Below are 24,611 nucleotides of genomic sequence, written 5' to 3' on the forward strand. Positions count from 1 at the left end.
CTCTGCATGTTACACTCTCTAGCCTTCAAACATGATTTCACGTATGTCAACACTCCACCCCCCTTTCCTATCTAATCTATTTGAGATGTGAAAGAAAGAATCATCGCCATCGTTTGCTTGAAATTCTGTAATGGCTATAAGATCCAGGCCCTCCACAGCTATAATAGTTTCTAAAAACATCTTTGTTTTACCCAAGCTCCTCACATTTATTAGCACACATTTTAATTTGCACTGTGATTTAGTGTCAATCGAGAAGCCATCCAAGTCAGGTGGGTAATTCCCTGTCACCGATTATCATTAACTAACCCGCATTCCCGACACATGGTCTGGGAGTGAAAAACCTCACCTAAGCCTATTGTAAACCTCCCAGACCCTCCTATTCAGGTAGAAACTTCATTTAACCACTAAGCTAAGAAACCTAGAATATTCATACTTTAGGAGCCTCAAAACAAGATGAAAAAGTCATGAAATTTCCAACAACCTGAGATAAACCCAGCGCTGTCTTAACGCATGGCCCAGGGGCCTCAAGAGAAGAGGGGCCTCACAAAACTGAAATCAGGTTGAATTTTTTTAGAATTTACAAGGTAGGGCCTCAGAAAAACCACTTGGCACGGGGGCCCATGATGCTCTTAAGACAGCACTGGATAAATCGTTTGGGTGTAATCGATGTCCAAATTAGGTTTGCAGTCAAAATGACTATTTTCATAGTTCTAGTGCTAAACAATTGAAGGTTATTACGCATCTATATACAGTAACAATGGCCACTAAGGGGACCATGAAAATGTGGCTGCTTTTAGGAAGTGGCTGTTATTGGGAATGACCTTTTATTTCTGAAAAAAAAAAAAACCCTGTAAAATTTTCGATCTATGTAACTGATATAATTGATTAACAACGAGGCTGCAACTAGAGGGGATCAGGCACTGGACCAGGGAGGGATGCACAAATTCCACCCTTTAAACTCTTCTTTAATATTACAAGAGGTGCCAAAATGTGTTCTCACCACGGCCGACCAAGCATCAAGTTGCAGCCATGTTAATCGAGCTACAGCGCTATATTAGCATCCTAAAATTTAGGCTTGCAGTGCTGAGGTAGAACACTACAGAAATGACTTGCGAGAAAAACTGATATGGACCAAGACAGTGTACCAGCAACCTCTGAATAGTTATTTATTCCTACCCCCGATCAACTAGCTAGACTCCAGAGTTTCCCAAACTTTTTCCTCATTGCCCCCCCCCCCCCCAAACTCAAGCCAGCCCATAGGATCCTATACTAAACCCAAAGCTTCTACCGTACCCCAGGAAACAATATTGCCCCTTTGGGAAACACTGAACTAGATCATATCAGGGCCGTCTTAAGAGTATCATGGGCCCCGGGCCAATTGATTTTTCTGAGGCCCTACCCAACAAATTCTCAAAAATTTCAACCATCTCATTTTTGTGAGGCCCCTCTTCACTTGAGGTGCACGGGTGGGCCCATGCCTTAAGGCGGCATTGGACCATACATGTTCAACCCATGATGTGCAGGACAAATATGACCCCCAAAGTCATCTGATGTGGCTCGTGATCACAAACCTAATTTTGCAAGAATGAACTAAGCGGCACATTCTCAGATCACATCAGTGACCTGCGGCACAACTATAGATCACTTAAGTGGCTCTTTTCCCCTCCCCACTGCCTTCAATGCACCCATCTAGCATTTATACCCAGGGAAAAAAAATTGTTTTCCCATAGAGTTCAGGGGAATACTCCCTTAAAAATGATTTTCATCATAGTGTGTGTGTGTGTGTGTGTGTGATATGCATATATTTTTTTTTAAATTCTTATCCAAAGTGGTCGTTGTTCGGAGGTTACCTATAATTTTCAAGTCTATGGGGCATGTTTAGTTCCAATAAAATGTGGCAGTTGTTCTGAGGTGTCCATTAGAGGAGGTTTTACTGTATATATATATTTTAATTTGATCTTTCATGAATTAAAATAATAAAAATAATCTCGAAAGTTGCTTGGCCCACTGAACTCATTAAGATGATTTTGCTCACAATGAGAAAAGTGAACTGGCTTCTTAGTTGTGATCAAGAGATACTTGGCAGACAACACAAACACACAGAGCCTGTGAGAGATCGCTACAGTTCAAGTCAGACTTTCTTCAAATGTTTTGCTCGCCTTGCAAAACACTTATAAACCACAACTACACTGTATTAAAAAAAAAGTCAATTGTAAAAGAAATGATCAAACCAAATTCGGAAATACGTTGTCATATTTCTTTTTTTAATCAAAATCCAGTATATGTACACAAAAAAAATTACATAACTAAATAATCTAAAAAAAATATCAACAGGTTTTTCGTTTTTTTAAGTTAGGATCTTAAGAAAAAATCAATATAAACAAAATTTATCTGTTTCGCTTATAGAATATGCCTCTCGCTCTTTCTCTCCTGTCCATTTTACATAAAAGATTTCTATGAATCTGTACAGAAAATAATAATTGTCCCGTTAATTGAATTTAAAAAATCCATTTTCGAATACACCTTCGTCACACGCTGCAGCATTACACGGAACTTGTAACATCTTGTTATGCATTCATTCATCTCTTTGTAATAAAAAAAAGAAAATTGGCTTCACCTTTGGATAGAGAGTTCGATACAAAATTGGCAAGTCATTAGCTGGATTACGCAGAGTTTGTGCTCGTAGGTGGCAGTGCAGTGGTTGTTCCTTTCAGACTACTGGGCTGTAATCCTATGGAGGACCTTCAGAGTATTTTACAGATATTAGCATGCTATATGACAGATGTATACATACATATAAGCCACAATAAAATTATCGAGAAACATATTCAAAGTAGTTATACAGAAAGCAGTTGTTCTTAACCAGGGATGCCATTCTCACACCCTTGATGGTGTGAGAAGGCAGTCTCAGGCATGCGAGATACAAATTTTATGTGATGGAAATTATTGATTATACAAATACAAAGGCCAAAAACAGGCAAATTGCCCACCGAGGTGGCTGAAAATAGATTCCAGTAAAAACTTGTTTTTGGTAAATTTGACCAGATGTACCTAGAAGGGTGTTTGCACATATTTCCCTGCATAGAACTTCCACTATTATGATGAAAATGATCCAAATCTGTCGTTTTCATGCTGATTTACAGGCATTAACATATAGTGTGGAAATAGACAGGTGATACATATACACGTATATATGTGATACATACACAGCCAAACCCAAATCTAATGCCACCAAATGTTTAACCAAATTCTGGCAATATAATGAATCACAGTTTCACCCATTTCAATCTTACATGGAAGATTCATTTGGAGCTCAACTATACTCTGCTGTCATTTATTATTATTTTTCAAAACTTAACAAATACTATAGCGATTACGAGATGTTTCAATCAATTATGCTGGAATAATTGTTGAGGAAAAACAATCCTTATTTACCTGTTGTGTTTCATATGTGAGTGTACTAGCTGACCTTCTTCTAGTGCAGATAAAAGTGACAGTTCCCCGGCAAGCACTGTTGCACACACAATTTTGGCAAGTTTTGCTGCATTCTGTCCCGGATTATCTCTGCATGGACCCTGAACTCCTAACAGCTAGAAGAAATGAATAATGTACCTCATGTTACATTTTGCATCATCTTCATAAAAAAATGCATTGGACCCCCCAGATACATAATATATAATTATACACAAGGTTTGACCTGTAAGTTGGGTGAATCACCTCTCCTTTCAAAAATGTGAATAGCCTGATGAGCTGCCACATGAGTATTATATTCTTCACTATGTTACCTAATATCTGTTCTTGTTTTTAAAAAGTTCTTGGCACGTGTATGTTCATGCAATAGCTGTAACGTAAGCTGTTTAGTGCATCGTGTAATGGAGCAGTGAAATCAATATGAAATTCTATTTCAAATAAGGTGAAACTACAATGGAAACCCATGAAATGCTGCGAAATATGTACGGAGATGAAGCTGTATCTCCCAAGACTATTTCAGTGGTTCACATGTTGACGTGAAAGTGTAAAAGATGAGCATTGTTGTGGGAGACCGGTTATGAGCAGAATGATGACAAATATTGACAGAGTTGGGCAGTTATTGTTACAAGAACAGCGTTTGTCCATTCGAATTATGGCAGAGAAAATTAATCTTCTGCATGAAATAGTTTCAACCACAGTGACAGAGTATTTGAGTAAATGCAAGGTTTGTCCCTCAACACCTAAGCGATGAACAAAAACAACAGAGTTGTGCTGTGACTTCATCGATACAGTTGATAATGATGCCACGTTTTTCACAGTCAATCATTACTGAAGACGAAACTTAGTGTTCCAGTACAATCCACAAACTGAAATTCTGACTTGCGTGATAGATTCATATCCATACACATTTCACAGCATTTTATGGGTTTCCACTGCAATTTTACCCAATTTGAAATAGAATTTCGTATTGATTCTCTGCTCCATTATGCAATTCACTAACATGGCTTACGTTACAGCTTTTGCATGAACAAACACCTGCCAAGAGTTTGTGAAAAACAAGCACAGATGTTAGGTAACATAGAGAAGAATATAATGCTCATGTAGCAGCATATTGGGATGTTCACATTTTCAAAAGGAGGGGTGATTCATCCTACTTACTAGACACACCTCGTAGAAGCAAATGACGGGAGGTGGGGGGGGGGGGGAGTAAAGGGTCAAAATAACAACTTCTACAGAGAGGCATAAAATTTTTAACATGGTTTTCAAATGTGTGACTCTTTCAGTTTGAGACAAGCACATAAAGTGAATCGATAGCTTACCTTTAAGCATGATGATTGTGCTGGGAGCATAGTTCCACCCCCAACTGTGCCAAGCTCTAGGGATGGCATAGTGCAGCTGATGTGCAGATCTTTCTTTTCGGGACCTGTTGCATCTAGAATGGTCAGACAATTTGAACTCGTAACATTTTGAGCCGGATCCTGTTGATTGAAAAAGGGTAAATGTAGTTTTGTGTTCAATACACAGATATAACACATCAAACTTTTAAAAAAAATTTCTTATTTAAAGCTTCACACTTGAGTTGAATCATTGTGCACTTTTCTCACCTGTCCCGTTGCAAGGTATATGGCAGTGACAATGTTTGCAGCTTGAGCGTTGAAACCACCTATACTTCCGGCCATTGCGGATCCTATAAAATTCTTTTGAATGTTGAGCTGTACAACTGCCAATACCTCTGTTTTTAGCACCTTTAAATGTACATTTGAAAAAAAAAATGATTAGAGTATGAAATTCATTACACAAAATTTAATAATAGAATAGCAGAGCCTTGATTACTGGACTCCTGTTTCAATCAACATTAGTTTTCTTAGTGACAATTTTGAGGAAATTATGGCCAGAAGTAAGAAATTCTTCTTTCTGAAAAAAAACTGGCTCACAAGACTGAGAAAGTTATACACAACCTGTCACCTGGTATAGGTCACTTCATTGCACCACAGTCAATTTCTGCACCTGAAGACCGAGAAAACTGAGAGACACCCAGGCTCTATCACACAGGGTGATTTAAGTACACTGTTCCAGAACTGGGGTGCCTCTGGAGGTTTATTGAATATTAAAATTACATCACATGAATTAAATACACATGAAGACCAATTATTTAGACCTAGGACCTACAGTTCATTGCCGAAGCACCCGAGTGGTGAAGTGGTAAAATGCTCATCTTCCACTATGAAGGTTACCCATCAAGGTACACGGGTTTGAAACCAGGCATAGAATGTCAGAGAAACAAGTTCTTTACATACTGAGCCTGGGGCGACCACCGATAGATGGTGTCTTCAATTCCCATCCAATTCCACTGGTTGGAAACTGCTGAATGGTGATATATGACTATAGTTGGTATGTGGTAAAGTAATAATTTATTTGCCAAATCCCAAAAACAGCATTCAACATCTTTTTTTTCACCTACTCCATCTGACCAGGAAGTTTGTGCACTAACCCCTCCATAGGTTGGACTTCCTATGGTATCAATGTGTTCTGATGCCATATTATCATGATTTCCATAGTGCTTTTGAGTTAGGAGAGACTCTGAAAAGGGTAAATCTGGTATCAAACTTGTGACATGAACGTCCTTTGGTACTGTAAGTGTGTGCATATTGTTCCGGATAATTTCTCTCACAAGCCCTTGAAATGAGTAGAGGATGAAACGGAATGCAGGACATCACAAATTTATTTGCAGAACAGCTGTTTACATGTATTTACAAGCAGAAATCTTGACACTGAACACGATAGACAAATAATGTCTCGCCTTCCCGACACAATTTCAACAACTGCATAGTTCTGTAAAAGCGATGCCATTTATAAAGGAAAAATAAACCTTATAGAAAAATCTCAAATGATTCACGTGACATCTTTACATTTCTTGTTTGGCATCATCACATTGCAGAATTGCAGCTGTCGCCAAACATGCCAACTTAGCAGTATTTAAAGAGATATGCATCACCGATTATTTACAGGTGAATGATGATATAATATATGATAAATAATCACTATTTACATAATTTTCATAACATCTTATGGGGCTGGGCTATTGCATCCACCCCCCCTATAGATTGATGACCACTGGCGCCTAAAGCTGTTGTAAAAGACAATCTTCTCTCTACACCTCCCAGGAGGCTGAGTCATGACAGAAAGCATCTTCTGTTTTAAGAAGGTTTCACCAGCTGGCTGATGCGATGCTGAATCCAAGAAAGAAAATTCAACTGCCTTTGCTGGGAAATGAACAACACATATCCTCTCACTTATTGGATGAGTGTGTACACTAGACTACTATGCTATATAGGCAACGATCCTCTTCCCTTAGAGCTCGTACACACTGAATGGGACCGTACATAGACAATCAGACCTAACTTGAGCCAAAGCTCACAACTGCTGACACTGCCCGAGTGACATGGTGGTAAGATGCTCGTCATCAGATGGCGACTTATCAGAAGATAACGTCACTTCCTGCTGATTATATGGAGGTTTTAACAGCTGGCGATACAAAGATGAATTCACGAAAGAAAATCCAACTGTCTTTGCAGTTGGGTTCGTTGGGTATACATGAATTCGTTTCCCTGCAAACGAAGTTGAATTTTCTTTCCTGAATTCATCTTTGCATCAGCCAGCTGTTGAAACCTTTTTATGATCAGTGGAGAGTGATATCGTCTTTGGACACATTCTATTTATTCAACAAAACGAAACAATTATTTACAATGTGTGGAAACAATCCACCAGAAAACATTGAACACAAATACAAGCAGGATTAACATAAAAAAATTAATAAAATATCAAAGAAAATAAGATCGAACACTATTAAGTACATTTACACGCTACAATTGAGATGTTGAGAGTATCTCAGAGGGAGGAAGAACTTGTGATTATTGGATGTTGGCGGGGAATTTTCGGTTTTGGTTCTGAAGTGGGATATTTATAGTCTTTCAGATCGTTCAGTTGGGATGTTCACATTTCCAGCTATTTGGACATTTGAATTCTTTTTTATGTCTCAAAATTTTTCATGACTTTGATTATGCGATTTGCATTCATGGGACTTCTGATGATGCATCATTTCCAGAATGTTGGTTTGTTCTGGGGCAATCTGAGATGAAATGAAGATTGTTTCCCTTCTTTTTCACAGAAGATATTACTGTCAATCTTGAATCTTTCCAGATAGATCAGGCGTAAATCCAGGAAGATGTGCCAGGAGAAGAGAATTGTCTTAGTTCTTTGAATTATCTCATATTTAATGGGACAGACAAATTTACCCCATATTATTTGGATCTTGGGAGGAGCCCATCGTTCCTATCCCTATCTCTTGGATCCATGCCTGAGTGAAGGCAGCCAGCTTCAGCTGTGAATGGAGCCAAGGAAAATACCTTCAGCTGCAAATTAAGCGGAGGCAGACATCTTCAGATTCAACTGGAGTAAAGGCAGACATCTTCAGCTGTGAATGAAGCTGAGACAGATACATTCAGATGCAAATTGAGCAGAAGCAGATATCTTCAGCATCGAATGGAGCAAATACAGACACCTTCGGATGCGAATGGAACTGAGGCAGGTGGATCCAAGGTGATATGTGGGAAAAGCAACTTATTGTGTAGGTGCATTAGATCCAGTATTTTATTATGGAACAGACAAATTTCCCCTATATTATATCATTCTTGGGAGCAGGCCTGTAGCCAGAAATTTTGTTCGGGGAGGGGACCAAAGCGATAGAATAGATTTAGCCATCTTTTTCCCTTTTTTCAGTCATTTTCTCATATTTTGGGGTTGGGGGGGGGGGGAGACCAGACCCCCAAGTCCTCCCCATCCTCGTTTATGGTGTTCTTTGGGAGGGGTGATTGTTTCCATCGCCCATCTCACCCTCTGGAACTCGACTTGCGATAGGCCGGGAATGGTCCACATTCTATGCAGAAGATGTAGATGCTTCTGGGCCATGGCATGCGGTGTGTACTGACTTAAGAACAAAGGAGGGTAGAATTTTTGTGAATCTTATGCTTCATACTTTCAGTGTCCCACCTTTCTTTGACAGTTTTGTAGTGTTTGTCACACCCACTTTCTTCTGTATGTTGATTGAGCAATCTGTAGGAGAGATGTGGCCAGTTTGTGAGAGAAAGTCAGTCGCCCTGGGTTTAGAGTGATTCAGGTCTTTAAATTTGTGCACATTCAATCGTCCCAAATTTTTGCTTTATCAAGAGGCATGTGTAACATTCATGGACAACAATAAGTTCTACTGCAACAAAAGGAAAATATAAAATAATAGGGCATGCTTAAATACCTGTTTAACAATGTGGCCAGGAATCACAGCTTCACAGACAACATTTTTTCCTCTTCCTTCAATCCTGTGTGAAATAGTGAGTGAGAGAGAGAGAGAGAGAGATGCACATATTTTATTAACAAAGAAAAAAACTACATAAACCTGCAGCTATAGTGAAACAGACATAACAAACTCCTCATTAACTTGACACAGTGGCATGTGAAAATCCCAGTGCCTGTGTGAGTTTCAAGATGGAATGACCCATACGTCAGGAATTTGCAATTTTTCAATGAACAAATACACTTAGATTCTTTATATTGCCTATAATGTGCAGTCAACTATGGCTGTTCCCATGAGTATCACTCCTTTTATTGCTGGAATGCTGATTAAAACATGTCTATGTCGATCATGAGCTGTCCACAGCTCCTCTGTTGTACACTGTTGGCTGTCCTTAATCCTATTACATAGCTGCCAACTTTGGAGAGTGAGAATTAGGGAGGTTTTCGAAAGTGCAGATCCAAATTCTTTACAAAAATAAGTATAAAAGTGATTTTTTAAAAACAATATAGGGATTTTTCCCCTTTGAAAAAGTATGACATTGTGCAAGTCATTGCAGATCAGCACCAAGTTGTCAATTACCTGTCATTACAAGGCCGTAGTGAGAGGGGGAGGACTATGGGGGTGCAGTCCCCCCCCCAAATGTTATAAAATGGCAAATTTTCACGGCATAACTAGGACCTAAACTTAAGTCACAGTTCTGCCATTTTGGTCCCCCCCCCCCAAACATCAGCTGTTCCCCTCCAAAAGAAATTTCTGGCTATGGCCCTGTGTCATTACTACACTCAGATCAAATCTCACCAACAAAACATTAGCCATCAGGACCGAAACGGGACATACAAAGAGACATATATGGTAAAAGCAGATACAAGCCATTTGCCAATTTCGGATCTTGAAAGGTGGAATTTTGATGCTGGCTGTTTGATGAATATTGTTTTTTCCACCGAAAATGAATTTTTTTAAATGTTTTAACACAACGGCAACAAGTAACATTATGCTTGTTACATCATTTCAGGAATAAAAAACAAAAGCGACACTCTTTTCACTGGGTAAATTCTTTGGGAATAATTTTTTCCCTCAAAAAGGGATTTCTTTTTTTTATTATCACAGTCAAAATTCAGGGGAGATATAATTCTTTGGGAGTCCAGAAGATGGAGTAGAAATTTGGGAGACTTGCCAGCTATGCAACTGCTATTCAGTGTAGATGTTATAATAACAATGTATCAAGAAATGTCCAATACTGTGTTGTGCTTAAGGTAATACAATTTCTGTAATTCCCCAAAATCTTATGCAATATGTAGATGAAAATAATGACAAAATTTTTTTTCTTAAATAAACCAAAGACTTGATAGCAGACTCACCAATTTATGGCAGCAGGCTTCTTGTCGGTACAATAATTGCCGCTGACACTGACTATTTTGATATTTGGAAAGACTTCTTTCAGTTTCAGGAGAGCTTTGTCACATCCCTGTTTTGTAGGAGCAAAGAAAGAGAGAGAAAATAGAGTGAGTGATAAGAATAATTAACAATAACACATAAGATGCAATGGAACCTTGATTAAACAAGGGGTGTGGTTTTGGTGTCATCTTAGGTAGAGAAAATGGATTGATAAAGACAATACCCGATAATTTAAAAAGTAACTGCCTGCTGATTACAGACTGATTATTTTGTCTCATGATAGCTTTTCTCTATGCATATTAAGTTCTATAGTTTCATGCAGCATTTTAAATTTGTGGAGCCAACTTTGGCTTGCATTGAAAGAATCTTCACCCAACCTGTTTCTATAAAAAAATGATGCTTACTACAGTCGATACTCATTACAACAACTCAACGTTATAGTGACCATTCCATTACAATGACCAGCTCGATAAGTCTCCAATGTTTTGATATAATGACTACCATAAGTTTTCCTTTCGTTATAATGACTAACTGACATAACGTCTACTCATCGTGTTGTCTGGGATGCCTATGTCTCTTGAGACGGCCCTAAAGTTGATGCATTGGCATGAGGTTGAAGCCCTATCAGCCTATTGGGAGGCATATTCACGAATCAACAGCACTGTTTATGACCATCACCAAAAGAAAAACATCTGTACAAGAACTCTGACGCGTGCTTCAACTGAAACAATCATGATGTTAATCATTGAATCATACGAGTTGTCAATGAATATCTCCTGAGTACGAAATCAAGCATCCATCCTCAATGTTTAAGTGGGCACCATGACCACACCTCCCACAAAGGCAGGGCTCAAGCAAGGAGGTCCGGGACAAATATTTTTTTACACTATAAATTCACTATAGAGGAGGCCTGGCTAGAGGATGTGGGGGGGGGGGGGACATGGTGAGCACTAAGATGCTCCAGGAGAAAGGGAAAAATTTTATTCCTACATGAAATGCGCCCCCTAACTTTTTTTTTGCCGATAGGGGCAAATTTTATTTTTTTCACTTGCACAGACCTGTTGTTTCTCTGCGCACAGCATACAATATATATATATATATATAAAAAAAAATCTGTTGTACACAGAAGCATTCATTCTTAGAGACTCTAAGTGTCCATTTTGTAAACTTATTCATCATGAAAAAATGGTGCCTTTCTCAAATACTTTTGTCCATCACTAATAAATGGGTTGAAGTAAAATTTTATCACCAAACATATGCCCTTTAAAAAATATTGAAAATAACTAGACAGTACAGTATTTTGTTACATGTAAGGAACATTATTAAACTGGAACCCTTGCTGGTACCCAGGGGTCAGAACTAGTGGGAGGGGGCAACTTCCCCAGGTGGCAGTTTCAGGTAGAAACAAAGAACACCATTATGAAATAATCAAATTTTACAATTGTGGGGGGGGGGGGGGCAGCGGCAAAATCATGTTTGTCCCAGGCAGCAAAAACTCTAGTTCCTCTGCTGCCACCTATGAGATACAACACAACTGTTATAATTCTTTGACTGATATTGAAGATCAGTTTTCGATTAATGTGGCGCATAAATATGATACCAACAAATATTCTATAAGCAATAAAAATGTCAGGTTTATTACAGACAAATGTGTTAGGCAGAAATGTTGATTTTCCTTTTCCCATGATCACGCATTCTATGTTGATCCGCTCGTGTCGAGCGATAAAAAATTTTTTCCCTTCCTTTTTTTTTCCTTCTCTGATGCTGATGTGATCTTCACCTTTGAATACGGTGCAGAGTAAACCTGTTTTCATTGGTTGTTTTGTTCGTAGCGCCAGATGGGCGGATTACTGACTGTATATATATAGACTGAATGATGTGTATTTGTATCTTTTCTTTTCACTTGCCTTGAATGAAACCGGCTTTGATGCCGATAGTTTATTTTTAACTTGGCCCGACTCGACTCGTAATTTTCAATTTTAAATTTAATGACTGAATAAGAAAATGGATCAAACATGGTGAATTATTTTATTAAGCTAAGCACAATACAAGGACGAAAGGAATAGCGTGACCAAACACAACGAATATGCAGATCGAACTGCCAAAAAAAACAAAATAATTAAAAAGAATAAACTTAAGAAACCATAGCAACCAATAATTTAAAAGAAATGAGATGGAGAAGACAGTCCTTTGTAAAGTCTTGTAGCTGCATTATTATTTAAATTATTAAGTTTGCCTAGGAATTTTAACAGTTGTTGGTGTTAAAATATTATAAAATAACAAAGGTAAAACCTAAGAGTGTATCCATTCTTGGCTGATTAAAAGCCAATTATGTGTATTGTTGCCCCATACTGTCTCTATCTCAAAGAAAAATGTATATCATAGGCTCCAAAAATCCATACTTGCCCAGGGCTTGAGCTTATGAGAAAAAGACTGTGGTGCTGCACTGTGCATGCACCTGGTAAACATTCTTCAGAGAAATTTCTAACGAATGCATGCTGGTATGTGTCTTGTGTTTATGATGGCAGAGTTGCATAGATAAGTGCAGAGATAAGTGCTGCCATCTTTCCTCCATATTGGAAGAGAAAGTTGCAAATACACAAATTTTCGTGTTTATGTAAGTATCAGAATAGCTTTTTTCATCAACCAAAATGGTATCCACAATCCGATTTTTCAAACTAATGTCTAGATATGGGATGGGTGGAGAAAAACATTATCCACTTAACTGGGGTTGATCACCTCAATTGGTTACCAACGCACATTATAGTATAACACGACCATAAATGACATTCATTCATTTGAAATAAAATGAAACAAAAGATTTGAAATTTCATAGAAAATGAGCAATCACTCACTTTAGATACCATGTTCATACCCATGGCATCTCCAGTTCTAGCTGCAAACCGCAGGAAAACAGACTTCCCTGCTACTCTGACTTGGATCTCTTCCAATCTAGCAAACCTGTGGTTAAGGAGTATCAATCAATATAAGATAAACATTGAAGTGTCTCAAGTCTAAAATTGCCAATTTTAATATATTTTCACAAAGGAGATATTAAAAGATATTTCATACAATCATCAACCAATGTAAAGGTATAACTGAGTTTCTCAACAGCTTCCATCTCATTAAAATTGTTTTGAAAGTAATTTTTTTTCTATTTTTTCCTGAAAAGTCTTGTTTTCACGCTCTCCACCCTGGCATCCTGCAGCAGGGTGCCCTAGGCTGCGATCTTTAGGGGGGGGGGGAGGCTTCAAACACCAGATTTTTCACAGGCCCCTTACTGCAGTGTGAATTTATATATATATATATGGAGTGAAAACATAAAACAAAAATATATTAATCATCCCGGGCGTACAAGCTTGTTTGGAGAGGGGACATGCTTGTATCCAAACAATAGTTATTTCCTACGTGTCTTATATCCATTCAGCTTATTCAATGTAAAAAGTTGATGGCATGTCTATGAACCCCCCATCCCACATACAGGAAGGTTTTTGACAGAACTCCAGCTCAGAGGACTGGACGAATACTATTATATGGGGAGGGGGGAATCCATGTGACACATTTTCTAAGAATTGGTAACAGTGCAATGAAAATGAGAAATTACCTGCTAGTGGAGTCAAAAGAACATTTCATGGTGCTCATATTCTTTTCTATTGCCAACCATTTCTTAACTTCACTGTAAAAACACATAAAATATTCTGTTATAGCGAGTTGAAAATTGGAAAGCTTCCGCTATAAAAACAAAACAAAAAAAATTATAGAAAAACAGCCATTTTTCTGACTCTTTTTTTTCAAAAATTAAACTGAGAATGACACTTACCATCACATATGCTTCTTGTAAATATCAGTTAGAGGAACTTTTCTACCAAAGTCTGGCCACAGAAAATCACATTCGTTACCTAGTCTGCCTACTTTTAGGCTCTCCCACTATACATATAGCATATGTGATGATTTTTATCCAACTTCAGTCTCTCCCATTGACTAATTAAACACAGTTACTGCCAGGGCTTATTTGAAAGGTGTTGAACTTACAGTATAAAGTTGCTTCAGAATGGTTTAACTAAAAAAATTTTAAAACTCCACATAGCCATTAAGTGATATGATAAAGGGGAAATTTTATTGCTTGGTCAGTTAAATTTCTTTGATAATATGAAATTTAACCCAAAAACGTCAAAGAAAATAATCAAAAATCAATTTCACGACTGAAGTTGTGTTCATATACAGACAGCATGACCTAAAAGACCTTTCAATGCTGATAAATTAGCAATTTATAACTTAATAGAACAAAAAATTTACATTTGTTTATAACAAAAATTTTTCTTGTGATTGTGCACTCTCATTATGACTTGTCTTTACTGTAAATATGTTAACTTATCTATTAGTAAATCATCCCAAAAGTTCTAAGCAATTTGCACAGGTGCACATTGGCATATGCAAAGGATGGGGGTTTTGAGATTCTAACCCCCTCCACCCTTGAGAAAATACTGTATGCGCCTATTGCAGGTGCGTATCTTTTAGATTTTTAGAATCTTTTAGATTTTTTTATGTTTCTTTTATTGTTCAGAATACATATTTAGTTACAACATGGGAGAGTGTGAAAATAAGGTAAAATATGCAGTCAGGCTTTTATAAAAGTTCAGGTATTCTAAATAGTTTGTTACAACATTGATTGTGTCAACATCAATGTGTTCAAGTTACATTTTAAGCATTTGGTATGATTTTTCCAAAAAAAGTAATGCTGCTCAAACTTGTATAAATATTTATGATACCTGCAAAGACGATACTTTTTGCAGATCGATAGTTTATTGGTTTCTAAATCTGGAAATTAGACTTCAGAAAATGAGTGTTGGAGTGGATGACCTGTTCCAATAAAGGGAGAAACCGAAGAAGACTCAAAATTGACAATCACCAGCAAAGACCTGGGGTGTTTCCAGAATGCTCGAAAAATAGATTAAAGCGCTAGGGGAAATCAAAGTATCCTTTGAAGGAAAAAGGTTCAAATGCTTTGTTTTGCTCAATAACTTACAGGGAAAAAAATTGGAACTTTCACAGCAACTCAATAATATAAGTCAAGGAAACAAAACTAAAATACAGTCCATAAAACAAATTTTAAATGAAAAAAGAAATAAGAACATACACAGCTTCTCCTGCACTTGGTAATTCAATAACGGGACCACGGGTCATCAAATCTGCTGTCAGATGACTTCTCACACCACCCGCTAGCTGAAATTCAATGGCAAAAAGTTCTTAAAGTATACTTAAAAACTCATTTAAAATAGTGAACAGTTTTTAATAAAGTAATCAACATTATGAATACCATCACTGATTATAAATAAATTGATACAGATATGCAATAGTTGCAAGCACTGAATGTATTGAAATTATGCAAGAATTGACACAATGAGTTTTTGAACTGACCCTAAGAGCTCTGCATCCTCTATTAGTACTAGCAACCAAACAGCCTTCCGTAGTTGCCATTGGAATTTGATACAGCTCACCATCTAAGAGAAGAGGGCCGGCTATGCCAACTGGGATAGGCATATAACCTATCACATTTTCGCAACATGATCCCATGACCTATATCAAAAGAAAAAAGCGTATATTATGTAGAAGTTTTGTCATGCGGCGTTACACAATCCTGTTTTTTACAATTCATAGTATGCAAGTCTCTATTGGCTTTACAAAACACAACATCCGTATCATTGGAGGTAATTTATTTGTCTGACAGATTTTATATACATGGTGCATAACCAACTCCCCTTGTTGCAAATAACTTGCAAACTGTTGATCCTGGACGCAGGACCGTCTTAAGAGCATCACAGGCCCCGGGTCAAGTGCTTTTTCTGAGGCCCTACATGGGAAATTCTTGAAAAATTCAACTACTATTTTTCAGAGGCCCGGCTGGGCCCATGCATTAAGATGGCACTGCCTAGACATATACATCTAATTAGAAAAAGTATTCAAATAACATGTGAACCTTAGATACGTTCATTCATACTGCAAGGGGTTGTATAATTATTAAAATGAAAAAACGAACTTTTATGCAAGAATTCTGTCCTCAACAATCAAATAGAAAAGTTGTTGCCCTGTCTCTTCTGAGGCAAACAGAAACCATTCCCCATATTCAAGTGCAATATTCGTTGAGATATTTGAATTCATAAGGTGGAGAAAAATTGGAAAAGAACAGCGTAAATGAGGGAAAGGAGAAACACAGAATGATTTTCGTTGGGCTCGGAAAATTCCGGGCAAAAACTTTCCAATTGGGTTTTTAGGACAGGGTGTCTGTATAAAAAGAAAATTTTCCATTTTAAATAACTATACAACTCATTGTAATATGAATGATGTATTTGAGGATTACATGTTATTTGGATACTTGTTCTAAATGGAAGTATGTGTCTAGGATCAACGGTTTGCCAGTAATTTGTGGCAGGGGGACTTAGCTATGCACCCTATATACCTACAGTGGAACCCCGTTTACTTTATATGTCTCTCAGTTATATAATGTTCAGCTCTTCAGACCTTATTCATTCCAATACATTTTGATTTAAAATATATTTTGCTTATTTCACTTAATATCCAAATCTTTGGAAAACATTTTGATCTATCAAATTCACGAAATTTTAGATGGTTTAATTTTCATGCAGATTGCCATCGCAAAAGCCATAAACTTTAAGATGATTGTTAACAAATATGAAAATGTTGTGATTTTCTGTTATGGCCATTTTAGAGTGGATATCTATTGATAATTTATTTCTGAGAGTTCAGCACATGTGGCGAGCCCTAATGAAATGGAACTTTAATAATTAAAATGTGCCCATAACATGTCCATGTAGATTTTTTTCTTATGTTCACAGTGTTATTTCTGGACAGTAAGGAAGTCTATTGAAATCATTTTGGTGGGAGGGGGAGGGGGGGGGGATAGTCTTCCAAGCACGAGGTGAAATTTGGTTAACAAGAAAAGGGTTCCAAGGTGACATCTTCGTGCTTGGAGGACTATACAGGTCTTTTAATAGAAAACATATAAAGTGTCAGTTCCTTTCAGAAAAATTTCAAAGAACTAAATGATGCAGATCAACACACAAAACAGTACGACAACAGTTTAAAGACAACCACTTTTTAATGAAGTTTAAAATTATGGTTTTCAAATCTTGAGAGGAATATCATGAAAGTACTCTAGATTCAAGCTACCAATATAATTTTTCAAGTGACTTATAACATTATTATAAAAAACTGAATTTTGTGGATATTTTTTCCCTCAAATACAATTTTTTTAAATGCAGCAAAATTTTAAATTAAATGAAAACATTGAATTATTGTAATACTTTCTTTGAGGTTGACTGGAGGTCATCCTCAAAGAAGTTTCAGTTTCGCAACTTTCCTATTTATGAGATGTTTTGACTCTGTCTCTTTTGAATGTAGTGCAAATGGGTTCCCATTTCAGTTAATTTCGCGCTAGTTCAAACTAGGGTTGGACGAATCCCAGGTGCCATGGCAACTAGAAAATTAGAAAATTGGCACTGGTGCCTAAAAATATGTGGTTGCTAAATTGTGTGTCTAAGGGTGACACAGAATTTTCTGATTTCATTACGCTACATCTTTTAACATGGGAAAAAGTAAAAGAAAACATTATTTAGGAAAATTTTTCTTGAGCAAAATACCACGCTTGGCTCCTAAGAAATTGGGCTGGTGCCTAAGTATTTTTTTAATTAGTTGAACCCTGGTTTAAACATATTTCATGTTTATCCAGATTTTCTCTAAACTTACTGATCTTATGTCTCAATTAAGCAGGGTTAGGGATGTTCAATCACACTTATATATGGCTTACTTCTCTGACTGTTATCAACATACTGCGCCCACGATAACCTTAACTACTCAGTGTATACTTTTTTTATGTGTAAGAATTTTTCACACATTTTTGAAACTAAACAAAAAAAATCCATTTGATTCATAATTATCACCTTCGAATAATCATAGTTGCAAAATGGCAAGCCAAGCAAAGCATTTTCTTCTTTTGAGGACCTCCCGACAAAAATCCTCCTTATACGAACACCTCTTTCAGGATTTCCCAAAACTGTCTCTAGTTTGTATGTCGGAATTATTTTCTTCTCGCAGAGAATCAATATCTCTTCATCTGTCAGCTTCTCGCCACCATCCTATGAAACCGGGATTGAAACATAAAACGTTAGAAAAAATGTCTTCATAATTAACACCATTAATACTGGAACATTATCACATAATTGAATCTTTTAACCCTTTTAGACTTGAGCATTCACTTTTTGGAATTTTCAAAAAATGTTTTTACATTTTTGATACTCAGAAATTACATTAAAAACATAAATGTCGGGAAATCTTTATTTTTAATTTTTTTTCAAATTCCCTGTTGGAGAAATAATTCATTTCATTCGAATTTTTTCCAGCTTACATACAATTATTTTCCAAAACTTTTGTTAAATTTTGTGTAGTAAATCACACGTTCCCCGGAGGCACTTTCTCCCGCCCCCGGAAGCCATCTTAAAAACCCCCTGAGAGTTCAACTTTGAGTGCTGCTGTCTGATGAAAGCCCCCAAAGTTCATATTAACCATATTTCTAACTCAAAACTTGCACAATCCTCTAAGTCATGCCTTTAAGGATGGTATTCACTGATAGGGTTTGAACTACAGCCACAATTTTTAGATAGGAGATCAACGCAGATTGATTAAATTCAGGTTTTCAACCAATTTGTGTTGATCTTCTATCCAAAATTGTGACTATAGTTTAAACCCTGTCTGTGAATACCACAAGAAGTGAGGTCAAATAAAAAAGTTCTAGTGAGAAAAAATAATCCACACATTTGTGGCACCGGGGTCTTGAAGGATTAATATAAGCAATGGGAATGATAACTGATTTTCTATGCTCTATTTCAGACAAGAAAAAGTGTCCATACTTCTCTCAATATCCTCTGACATTCATCTGTTGACCGAGGTTCGGACGCACTTGGCAGTACTTGAACAGGGGAATTGAGTAGCAGCTCCTCCTCGGTCTGAACTGCCTTATCACAATAAGTCTTCTTCTCACAACTATTTCTTTCATCTGCTCCAACAGTGAATGACACAGGCTGTGATTCTGATGTGTGATTGGGCGTTGTGGATGACGAGTGATCTGTCAGAAACATCAGCCATACTTAAAACAATTACGATAGTTTAACACATTTTACTTATTAATATTACATATTTATGTCATACTTAAACAACTAAACAAATAATGATGCGTTTGCAAGATATACATATGCAGTCGACGCTTGTTATAATGACCCCATCATTTCGCCAAAAATGGATGCAGTATTGGGTGGTTGTTACAATGAAAGGGAAAACATATAGGGTATTTGATATTCAAGGACTTTTGGAACTTGTTCATTAATCTAGGTCAGATGTTCTCAACCGGTGCTCCTCGGAGCCCTTGGGGCTCCTTGTGCACTCCCCAGGGGCTCCGCGGCCGCTTGAGGAAAATAAAATAAAGTAATTTGGAAAAATAATTATAATTACTTTAGAATAAAAATAAATCAGTAATTTTGCTGAATAAGTAAAAAATAGGTCTACGGGACTCTGCCATAGAAATTATATCCAACAAAGGGCTCCGTGAGTCAAAAAAGGTTGAGAACCGCTGGTCTAGGTAATCAAGTGGTCTTTATAGCATGAGGTCATTATAACAAGCGTCGACTGTATATTAGAATATGAAGTCTCACTATATTCTAACTAGTCTGGTTCACTAATCCCAGGTTGTTTTAATAAAAGTGGGTTCTTAAAGAGTTGAAATGTATAGCATGGAGGGTGAACTAAATTTTTATGTCTTTTTTTACATTTCTGGTACTTGAAGCACTATATAGCTCACTAGTGACTTCTTTCACAATACACAAACTTCGGTCATATCATCATACAGTGATTTACTAGATAGAGTTCGGTCAGAAATGAAGGCGCCATCTATTGGTGTTTGCCTCAGGTTTGTCAGGAAAGAACTTGCTCTCCATGTTCTTTCCCCAGGATGGAACCTGCAGACCTGGAGTTCATGGTGGCAAAGAGCATCTTATGTACGAATGTACAGATGTTTCTGAACACTAAAAGATCCTTCTTTTTTAATCTCAACCTCATTTAAGTTTTTAAGCAGAAGATGAGAGGGCAAGGCCAAAAAACTTTTCCTCATTGAAAATGCAGAAATTTTTGCAAAATAATGCCTAAAAATCATCAAAATATGCTCTATCACATAAAAAATAGTGAAATACCCAAAGTCATAGAAATCCTAGTCCTAATAATGACATTACTCTCTGGTCCTGTGATGCACTTCTCATGGTATTAATATATTCTTATCTTATATATAAATATGAAAGTATGTACGTATGTCTGTTCTTTATACAAATCCCAATTTTAGACCTATCGTCGCCAAATTTGGCATATATACCAAACATGGCCCGAATTGAATCTGTTGCTTTAAAAGTTCGCCAGGACTGGGCAAGTGCCAAAAATGGGTGAAAAACCGTCGGGCAACAATGGTTTTCCTGCCTCAACAATCACTTTCAGAATGTTTACTTTGGTTACTGTGGTTCCCTAACAATGCGTTTCAGACATGCATATGCTTTTACAATGGTTTGTCACTTTTTTAATGATGCCAGTATTATGTATGATAGTTTATGCCTTTATAATGGATTGTCATTTTTTCAATCCTCGCAGTAGTTGAAGAAAACCAGGGCAGCGCCGCTAGTCTATCTATATATATATATATATGAAATTGATTTTCTGTATGTATGTCTATTTGTGTCCATGCAAATCTATCATTTTAGACCAATCTTCACAAAAATTTTAATACTTGTGTAAATAGACCAAACAGAGCTCGACTTGAATGATGGGCTACTTTAAAAGTTTGTCAGAGCAGGGCAAATGCATGAAATGAGTGGAAAAAGTGTCAGACAACATTGGTTTTTGGGCCTCACCAATGACTTCTGGAATTATCACAAAATTATCACTTCTGGAATGTTTCTTTGGTTACTGTGATTTCCAAACAATATGTTTCAGGTATGTATGTATATGCCTTTAAAATGGTTTGTAACTTCTTTAATGCTGCCAGTATAGACCTGCGTATAATAGTTTATTCCTTTATAATGGTTTTTCAATCCTACCAGTAATTGAAGAAAACTTGGGCAGCCCCAGAGCAGTGTTCACCAATACGCCTTCAGAAGAGTGATTAACACATCAAAATTCAATTTTACCCCTCTAAATTTTGTAGAGGAGTGAAAATACTCCTTCAAGAAATTTCAAGTACGTGTATTACTTTAATACAATATAACTTTTTTATTAAAAAAAAATACCCCTCATTTTACAAAACTACCCCTTAAAATTTTGGAGAGGAGTGAAATTACCCTTCAAAAATTTTCTTTCATATAACACTGGCGCCAAGTATTATAGCTAGTAATGTCTATAATGGTACCTCTTGCATAATGATACGTTTCAACAGAGCCTTGAGTATTGTTATATAGGGGTAGAGCCATAACTAGGACTTTTGTGGGGGGGACATGATTTTTCTGCTCCCGTCCTACAGTATAATTCAATGATTTTATAAAAGTGTTTTCGTTACCTCCCAAAAGTTTCCTAAAGTTTGCTGCCCGGGACAGTTGCCCCATTTGTTCACTCTAGTCCCAGCATTAATAGGTTTTCCATTATATTTAGTTTTCATCTCCAAGCTAGAGACTGTCAGCCTCTTCCTCATGTGTAGGGGAGCATGCTAAGCTTAAAGGCCTTCACATCTCTTGCTGAGATTTGAACGTAGACTTACTGTTTCTTTTATTTATTCCCAAAACATATAATCGGGAGGAAAAAAGACTACAAGTTTCACTCACCATATGAATGATGATTTTCCTGAGTGAGACTAGAATAGCATTCAGTTAAGTCTAATGTTTGCACAGTTCTAGAAGTGAAGACTCCTTTTGAAGTCCTTACACATCTTGACGGGGAAGACAACGCTGCTGAAGTTAACTGCTCTGTAAGCTCATCTCGAGATTCAAAAAACAAATATTTAACAGCTAATGCACAAGTTAATACTAATATCACCATCTGCTCCGCACTGACTGCAAACCACCTGGAATGAAAACAAGACGATGAGCAAGTGAAATTCACAAATAAAGCAGTAATAAAAACTTAAATACAATAAATAATACAGTAAAATACAATAATAAACATAAATACCTTAATACCCCAAATGATGTGATCTTTTGTGAAAAATTCACATATTTAAAATTTAGGCACAGTAACAGGATGATAGCTGAATTGGTAGCGATTATTAAGTTATGATGAAGTAAGAATTATTAGGCCAATCAGAACAGTATGTGTATTGAACTATGTTGATTTTTGAGAGGCTGACGATTACATGTTCCCCCACCATTGCCACACTGGTGGTCAGCTGAAGTTCCCCCCCCCCAACTTTAAGGAGCGAATGTGAGCCAATCTCCCCATTAAAAAGTCTCTCCACAGACAGCAACATGCCCACAACGATACGATTATTCAATCATTACACTCCACACATAGTTGGAAAAAATTGATGGTAGATGACAGCACTACACACAACAAGCATTACACAGAAATAAACTTGATGTTAGGTTCACAACACATACACTCACATTACAACATGTAGCAATTTGTTAGAAGTTCCGGACGAGGAATGTGGATAAGGTGCATGTGTGGTTTAGTAGTGGTAGTGTACATGTTCAACCTATGGTCCTCACAGTCATTTGATGTGGCCCGCGACCACAAACGAAGTCACACATGTGGCGGTGCTGTCAGCAAGAGTGCGTAGGCATTGGCATTCCAATATTATAAATCTGCCAAAACATCATTTTCTTGAGTGCACCTTTTCTTTACATTTCTTTCGCTGTTTTGAAAAAGTAGGCTTTCGTTTCTTGCAGAGTCAAGATGTCATTTTCTATGTGTCCGTGTATTCTTGTTTCTTTTTATTTTGTGTATCATACAGTGTTTCTTCAAATTTATGGACAAGTCACTACTTGAATTGAAGTGTCAGCATATCACCTTTATACTAGTGATACCAACTATAATGGTGACTACACACATAACCAGATTCCTTAAGTGACCCACGCTACATTTACATGTGATTCAAGTGACTCATAGTACATTTACAGATGAATTAAGTGAGTTGGGGCAATGTTCCACATCACTTAAATGACCCGAGGCACATTTTCAGATCATTTAAGTGACCCATGGCATATTTACAGATCATTTAAGTAACTACAGCACATTTACATATAATTGAAGTGACCCACGGCACATTTACAGATGAATTCAGAATTGGGCAATTCAACTGGGGCTATGTTCTAGATTACTTAAGTGACTTGCAGCACATGTCTAGACCCGCAAGACAATCCCAGGCCACTTAAGTGACCCCTGGCACATTTATGGAACACTTATGTGGTCCACATCATGTTTGCAAACCAACGAAGTGGCCTGCACTCCCCAAAAACGTTGAGCGCCCTTGGTTTACAGTATAAGCTACGGACGTGGTTAAAAATGAAAACTTTGCAGTGATTTTTAGAAATTTTATTCCAAGGCTTTGGTGTGACATCTGCCATTTTTGAAAAGTCCAACCTTATATTGAGACTGTTGGAAAAATTGTTAATTCTCATCAATGATAATTCCCCAAGTCTGCAGACTTAATTAATTTCAACTCACAAGTGAAAGTTTTTCTTGCCTCCAAAACCAAGGTTTTATGAAAAAAATTTGGGACATACCATACATGACGTTCGTTTGCACAGATTGCAGAGAATATGGACTTTTTACGGACCTGATCACGGAACTTACATATTATGAAACCATCATTGTCAAAACAACTTTTACTTTCTATTTTATACCACGTGCAGAAATAACTGTAATAACTTTTTTTTATTGTAATTTTTGCCAGAAGATTGGCGTTCTTCCTGAGTTTTAGTTCCACATATTTATGTGTTTGTGTATGCAAAATTTTACCCAGACTTACACGAATTCAACTTATGCGGTTATTATCGGTCTTACGTATCGTGCAACTTCAAAAGGTATTACTATACAAAAGACACATGTTTCGGGGAATACGTATGCATAAATTTCAGAAATTAAATCTAATTTCAAACCTTACTTTTGCAACGATATGTCCCATTCATAGCCTTCAGGCAAAGGTAACATCTTTTCGCTGGGTGGAGATAAATTGGCACTATTTCGATCCAGAACACTGTTGTTTGCTAGCAATATGGGCCACCGACTGTGAGCATGGACCAGCACAAGACCAGCAGACTGTATCACATGAAATAAATAAGTAAAACATGAAACTGGTGTTCAAGAAAGTGAAATATAATATACTAAAGAAATATGCAAAATTGTTAGACCAGTGACT

The 24,611-nt window shown here is 37.0% G+C and overlaps 1 protein-coding gene across 3 annotated transcripts in view; it reads right to left on the minus strand.

Annotated features, from left to right (window-relative positions):
- Nucleotides 1-2,243: 2,243 nt before the first annotated feature.
- Hmgcr (HMG coenzyme A reductase) overlaps nt 2,244-24,611 on the minus strand; it is a 190,883-nt gene continuing 168,515 nt past the window's right edge. For all 3 annotated transcript variants that reach the window (XM_089249639.1, XM_089249649.1, XM_089249631.1), the window contains 14 exons: nt 24,357-24,511; nt 22,078-22,316; nt 19,138-19,352; nt 18,172-18,366; nt 15,632-15,790; nt 15,351-15,436; nt 13,818-13,889; nt 13,069-13,174; nt 10,177-10,283; nt 8,780-8,843; nt 5,076-5,216; nt 4,791-4,949; nt 3,436-3,590; nt 2,244-2,742 (listed from right to left, as the gene is read on the minus strand). In XM_089249639.1, the coding sequence (XP_089105765.1) occupies nt 2,664-2,742; nt 3,436-3,590; nt 4,791-4,949; nt 5,076-5,216; nt 8,780-8,843; nt 10,177-10,283; nt 13,069-13,174; nt 13,818-13,889; nt 15,351-15,436; nt 15,632-15,790; nt 18,172-18,366; nt 19,138-19,352; nt 22,078-22,316; nt 24,357-24,511 (1,932 nt within the window). In that variant the 3' untranslated portion in view covers nt 2,244-2,663. The remainder of the gene's footprint in view (nt 2,743-3,435; nt 3,591-4,790; nt 4,950-5,075; nt 5,217-8,779; nt 8,844-10,176; nt 10,284-13,068; nt 13,175-13,817; nt 13,890-15,350; nt 15,437-15,631; nt 15,791-18,171; nt 18,367-19,137; nt 19,353-22,077; nt 22,317-24,356; nt 24,512-24,611) is intronic.

Source organism: Pholcus phalangioides, unplaced genomic scaffold (genome assembly GCF_987345545.1).
Source record: "Pholcus phalangioides strain wild (caught in Gottingen) unplaced genomic scaffold, Ppha-v1.0 ptg000003l_1, whole genome shotgun sequence".
Classification (NCBI taxonomy): domain Eukaryota; kingdom Metazoa; phylum Arthropoda; class Arachnida; order Araneae; family Pholcidae; genus Pholcus; species Pholcus phalangioides.